The sequence below is a fragment of the Gavialis gangeticus genome, unplaced genomic scaffold (genome assembly GCF_001723915.1).
Source record: "Gavialis gangeticus isolate Ggan-Ray unplaced genomic scaffold, GavGan_comp1, whole genome shotgun sequence".
NCBI lineage: Eukaryota > Metazoa > Chordata > Crocodylia > Gavialidae > Gavialis > Gavialis gangeticus.
In genome coordinates, this window is record NW_017728992.1 from 53,349,196 (window position 1) to 53,356,214 (window position 7,019).

Here is a 7,019-nt window from a genome sequence, read left to right on the forward strand (position 1 = left end):
CATGTATTCATAGGATGTTAAATAACTATCATAAAAGCAAAAAAAAAAAAAACCAAAGTAAAGCTGAGAGTTTGGAGTTAAGGAGCCTTCCTCTTGCATTCTTTGAAGAGAAGAGAACTGCAACTAAATGTTAAATGCCCCTTCCCTGCAGTCACAATTTCTAACGAGACTGTGGCTAGAACTGTCTAATCTGGATGCTGTTGTTACAAAACTGAACCTCTTCTAAACACTTTAAATATCTTCTCCCTCAAAAAAGCTGTGGTAGGTGGTCAGCGCCCATAGGAATAAAGCCACCTTTACATAGAGATTCATGCCTAACTCTGGTCCCAATATTTTTGGGTGAAATTCACTCCTCTGCAAAGAGGCAACTCAAAGACTATAGAGCAAAGTCAGTAACATAGGACCCAGGGGCCAGATCTGCCCCACTGAGCCACTGGATCCACCCTATGGTGCTGGAGGGCTTTAACTGTACCTATGCCTCTGCCAGGGCTTTGTGTCACCACCACGTCTACCCACCATCCTTTCCCCACAGCTGCAGCAAGTCCCCTGCTGCTGACATGCTGCCAAAGCCCCTTGGCCCACATTGGATCAGAGCCAAGCCTGGGCCTTGTAAAGTTTGCTGACCACTACTATGGACTACTTAAGTCTTTCTGTGGCCTGCATTCATAAATAACAAAACATTTTGGTGGTGATCTTATTGGTGCTTACATTAAATTCACCATTAATTTTGCCTTTAACTTCCAGCGGTTCAGACAGAGCCTCTTAACGTTAAACGAAGAAAACATTTCTGAAATAATTGTATACTCTTTCTTTAAGTGAGGAGTCTTGTTACTTACCAGGTGGTTCCAGTCTTTTATGTTCTTCATCTATAAGTTTCATCAATTCACCATAGAGAATTTTCTCCTCTAGCTTCACAGGCTCTAAAAAAACATCAAAAATGAATGTTTTCACCAGTAATATTGAAACATAAGGCAATTAACCAACAAAGAAGAAGCCCTTTCAACCTTTCAAAACCAAATGCAGAGAATTAAATGTTGTAAAAGTGATTACAGTTTATTTCAAAGTTATGAAAAATACTGTTATTCAAAAAATAAATACATGAATAATTATCCATATGGTGTATCCTGTTGCATAGCAGCCTGGTTTGTCTTTCTTTGAGGTGAAAATCCAATTGCAGTGATGAATGTATTTTTTTATATGTAAATATCACCTGAATATTATTTCGCTTTCTAATAAAAATAATTTTCTCTCAAATTCTTGCACTACTGGATTTATATTAAGCAATTAAGGACAGGTGTACATGATGACAACACACTATATATAGCTTAAATTTGAAAACCTTCTGAATATCTCAGGCTCCCCATGAATGTGGGTGTTGTGGCCAGCCTTTTATCCCAAAATATCAAACAAACATTTTTTCCCCTAGTTTTGTCCATAGCAGGGGTAATTTCCAGATTAACTCAAATGTTTTGAATAATACACACAAAATTTCAAAGTCGATTAAGGGATTTTGGATGCCCAATTTCAGGTGCCTTAATGGATTTTCAGAGAGCAAGTTTTCTTTAAGAATGTCTTAAGACTAAGGTGATGGCACATTACAAAAGTAGATGTGTTGATGTTTTTTCTGCAATATAAGCAGGGTGAAATAGAATCACATACAGACACCTAAGTCCACTTAAGTACCTAATAGACAGAATAAAATATGAGCCCATCAATTTTGTTTGGAGTTACTGGTTCTAAGAACACCAAAGAATTTAGTAAGGAATAATATCCCTGCTAGAGAATTTTATACAACTATTCTAAAAATAAACTATGGAGAAATACCACCCACAATTAAATATGAAAGGTTTCTGAAGAAATTTCCAATGAGCCCTATTTCTCTAGAAACACACTGCTTTTCTCTTTATGAAATGATAAGTACTTTCTGTATAAGATAAATCCAAACAAATCCTGCTTCAATTGCTAGCTTTTTCTTCAGGAATACCATAGGAGCCACTACACAAGATTCTGGGGCACATCTGTACTCAGAAGAAGCTAAAATGTATGCAAGGAGAACAAAGTTCCTTTCTTCAGAGGATGACTAGAGAAACTGAGATGTAGCAGGAGACAGGTAGTGGAATATACAACAAACAAAAATGAGAGCCATAAATGTGTTTACTTTTGTAATGTACAGTCATGACATATATGGATATGAATCATTAATCTAAAAGAAATGTTCCTCTCCAATCCATGGCCTAGCACTGCTCTAGGCAAAAATGGTCAGTAAATAAATAAACTCATCTCCACGTAGCATTGTAACTGTTCTGTAAGTCTCAGCAGAACAAACCTGAGTGGACTACCATTGCAAATATGCCTCTAATAAATTGGGCTTTCATTGACCTTTGAGTGACAGCTCTGGCAGGGGAAAACAAAGAAAAATTCAAAAGGACAACCATTTAGACATAGTTCTTCTCTTAGACACAGTCTGACCTAGTATGTAAATGTCAAAAGAAACAAAAAATCAGATGGACTTTCCAAGGGGTTTCATCTGTTCCAGATAAAACCCAAGGGAACATTTAAGATATGTATTATATAGCTAGGATTTCCTGTCATAGACAAGAGGCCTGAAAATAAATTGATTACGGTAGAAGTATGACACCCCCAAAAGAAAAGCTGGCTTGTATTTATACACACACACACACACTTGTACACCTACCTCAATTCCTTTCTCTTCTGTGAATATTAAATAGATGATGGATTTTTGAAGGTCATTTATTAAATGAGCCAAAGCCACTGTCACTAGGAATAAAACCTTACTCGTAAGAAACTTGAGCTTAAACAAATCACGTGATTCAACTTCCTAAGCATCATACTGATATCCTATGACATTCTGGCCTCTCACATGGGGATGGAAGAAAGCAGGGGGTGGATTTATACACAATCTGCCCTTAACAAAGCTGAAGCCTAAGTATTAGGTGGAAATCATTCAAGTCTGATTTCAAATACTCTTATTATACCTTTAAACTTAGGTGCTCACTTAACTATCTTTTTAGCACCTGCACCAAGACGGAGATTCAAAATATCCCAGTTAGATATCATGCATCCCTGCACAGTTAATGAAGAGCCTCTGGAGATATCCAAAAGTAATTAGGTTTAGGCGCCTCAAGTGTTCTGTGTATAGAAAGGACAACAGTAAGTACCTCCAAAGATGGATTCAATATTTAGAGGTAACATCCTAACAGGAAATGCTAAAGCACATGGGCATCTCTGAACTCTCGGCCTTCTGTATCTATCCACTATATTTCTCTGTTTACCCGCAAATCACAACACCTAATCGCACTTCTAGGACAGATGCACACAGGGTTTCTGAAGTCAGACAATTCAGTGTGTGGTGCTGATGCTCACATTTTGCCCAATAATCAAGTAGTTAAAATATTTGCCCAGTACATATGAGACCTGGATACTAGGCCCCCTTTTACCTGGGGAAGGAATTTTGAGAGGATCCACCAGGATGCAGGGCAGAATAAGGAAGGACACTCTTCATGGGATAGACAAGGATGCAAGTTATGTAGTTAGATTGAAAAGAAGCAAACAAGACCTTGTTCCTGTAGCTTAGCAGTTAGGACAAAAATAGGCAAAATATGGTCTTCAGGCCAGATCAGGCCTGCCAAGGAATTTTATCCATCCCACAGTGGGTCCCTTGCCCCCCACCCCAGCCCAGGCATGGGGGGCAGCCCAAACTATGGCACATGCAGATGGTCCTGCTGCCCTAGGGTGCACAATGGGGCTGAGGTGGTGCAGTGGCTAGACTCTAGTTCCTGGCAGCTTTGGTGGAAGTGGCTCCTTCTGGCTGCTGCTGCCAGTGTTGCTGCCACCACCAGACTGGGCCCCAGTGCCCAGGCACCCTGGCTTATCCTCCCCACACCCACCAGATGAAGGGCACTGGCAGGGTCTCTATGGAGACTGGCCGGGGACCCCCACAAGCAGGGCACACTAAGCCAGGTGGACAGGATGGCGCTGCGGGTGGACAGAGAGTGGCATCTGGGAGTAGGACAGATGGGTAGGGCTGGGGCCAGGGCTGCAGGGCTGCAGGGCAGTGACAGCACAAGGCCAGGGCCCAGGGCAGAGCCGCAATCCGCTCGCCGCATGTCCCTGCAGCAGGTGCCAGTTCCATGGGCAGGGGCATGCTGGGAGTGGATTGTGGCTCTGTCCTGGGCCCCAGCTCTCCACTGTCACCACCCTGCAGCTCTGGTGCCAGGCCCAGCCTGCCTGTCCTGGTCCCAGACATTGCTCTCTGCCTGCCCACTGCCCCATCCAATCCCATCCACCTGGCTGAGCACACCCTGCCCAGACAGGCCCCAAGATGGTCTCCATGGAGATCCTGAGGCTGGGTTGGGATTGCTGGGTGGTGACTGCACCCAGAGCCATTCAGGGAATTTTGGTAAACTGCTGTTGGCTGGTGGTGGGGCGGGGGCAAGTGGTGTGCTGACCTAGTTCAGTGCAGAGGAGGGGGAGGGGGCTGCTGACCCCATGAGCCATGACAGCTCACCAAAACTCCCTAAGTGGCTCTACAGCCTAAATAATTGCCCACCCCTGGGCCAGGACATTCCTCTGGAAGAGAGGAGCCCTAGATTTCAGCCTCTGCTTCTTAAGCACAGTTTGTAAATTTGTACATTACATTGTAATTGGTTAAAGAACAGAAATAAGCCTGGCAGTAGTAGTCCAGAACCCTCCATCCTAGAGCTAGGGGTTGTTTGTTTTGTTTTAATTTTTTTTGTGGGGGGGGATTTGTTTTGTTTTGCTTGCTTATTTTCCCTCTGGCCTTATGACTCTTGCAATCATATCTCCCCAGAGATCCATCTTCAACAAGAGGGATGGAGAAAGCTTTACATCCCTTATCTTTTCCTTTGGTAACACCAAAGACACCATATGTCCATTACAGAATACAGAAGACAATCTAGCTACAGATGAAGAAAAGGGTGAAGTAATTTAATGCTTTTTTTTTACTTCAGGCATCACAAAAATGGGCAGCTACCAGATGAGAAGTTCAGTTGGCAGCAAAGGTAGGAGAGAAGGCAAACAGCCTCAAGTAATGGCAGAACAGGTCAGGGATTACTTAGAGAAACTAACTGCTTTCAAGTCAGCAGAATCAGATGGGAATCGCCCTGAAGTACTGAAAGAATAGCTGAAGGTAATTTCAGATCCATCGGCTAACCCTTCTGAGAACTCATGGAGGTTGGGTGAGGTCCCAGAGGATTGGAAAAGGGCAAATATAGTGCCCATCTTTAAGAAAGGGAAAGAGCAGGATATGGAGAATTGCTGACCAGTCAACCTGACTTCAATACCTGGAAAGACCATGGAGTATGTCCTCAAGGAATCTACTGTGAATCATCTAGATGGGAACAAGGTGATCAGAAAGAGCCAGTATGGATTCAACAAGACCAAGCCATGCCCAGCCAACCTAAATTCCTTCTATAATAATGTGACAGACTGTGGATGTGGGGAGGACATTTGATGCAATATACCTTGACTTTACATAGCTTTTGACACACTCTCCCATGATATTCTCATTAACAAACTAAGGAAATGTAGACTAAATGAAAATAACGTAAGGTGGATACATAACTGGTTGGATCATCATGCTCAACGAGTAGTCATCAATGGCCCAATGTCTAGTTGCAAAGAGAGAGCAAGTGAGATTCCCCCAGTGGTCTGTTCTGGGTCCATTATTGTTTAACATTTTCTTAATACTTTGGATGATGGGATTATACACATGCTTAGCAAATTTGCAGATGCCACCAAGTTCTAGGCACTCTAGAGCTAGGATCCAGAATGACCTGGATAGAGTAGGGAAATGATCCACAATCAATCAGCTGTAATCAACAAGGGCAAATGCATTTTCCTGCATGTTGGATGGAATAATTGCATGTACAAATACAGACTGGGAATGACTGGCTAGGCTACAATACTACAGAAAAAGACCTAGGGATTACAGTAGACTGTAAACTGAAGAGGGGCCAACAGTGTGCTCCAGCTACAAAAAGAAGCCAGCAGCACACAGAGTTGTATTAACAGGAGTGTCAGTTGCAAGGAAGTGATTCTTCTGCTCTCCTCAGCACTGGTGAGGCCTCACCTGGAGTACTGTGTTCAGTTTTGAGCTCTACACTACAAGAAAGATGTGGACAAGTTGGAAGAACTCAGTGAAGAGCAACAAAAATTATCAGAGTCCAGAAAAACATGATTTATGGGGAAAGGCTGAAAGAACTAGGACGGTTTAGTCTGGAGAAGAGAAGACTGGGTGTGTCTACATGTTCATTAATGTACCATAATTACAGCACATTAAGTTTAATACCTGTAATGACAGGTACTAACTTAATATGCCATTATTGGTGCTACTGCACATTAGCTGAGATGCACAGGTTTTTTGTGACGTTAATGTGCATTAGACTAAATCTACTATGCATTAGCACGGACTTTGCCTGCCTTGCTAATGCACAGTAGAATTAGTCTTCTGCTCTTGAAGCATCTTGTGTAGATGCCCCTACTGAGGAGGTATTTAATAACAGTCTTAAATGCCTGAAGGTTGCTTATAAAAAGATAATGGAGATGTGTTTTTCAAGTGGGCATAAGAGACAGGACTAGGAGTAGTAGCCACAAGCTGCAGCAAAGCAATTTTAGGTTGGAGATGAGGAAAACTTAAGCACTGAAACAGAGTACCTAGAAAGGTTGTGGGAACTTCATCCCTAGAAGATTTTAAGGGCAAGTTGGACAAACAGTTGGCTGGAATGCTTTAGTCAAGGATGATCCCATCTTAAGCAGGGGACTGGACTTCATGACCCACTTTCCTATGATCCTAACATGCATCTTTTTGTTAGGTCACACTCTTGCACAGTGGAGTACAGGCATACCTTGTTTTATTGCGCTTCGCTTTATTGCGCTTCACAGATATTGCGTTTTTTACAAATTGAAGGTTTGTAGCAACCCTGCGTCAAGCAAGTCTATCGGCGCCATTTTTCCAACAGCATTTGCTCACTTCGCAT

At 42.5% G+C, this 7,019-nt stretch overlaps 1 protein-coding gene across 1 annotated transcript in view; it reads right to left on the reverse strand.

The window, feature by feature from the left end:
• LOC109298514 (orofacial cleft 1 candidate gene 1 protein homolog) overlaps positions 1-7,019 on the reverse strand; it is a 78,985-nt gene that overhangs the window by 7,265 nt on the left and 64,701 nt on the right. The window contains exon 7 of the mRNA XM_019518648.1: positions 837-920. Coding sequence (XP_019374193.1) covers positions 837-920 — 84 coding nt within the window. The remainder of the gene's footprint in view (positions 1-836; positions 921-7,019) is intronic.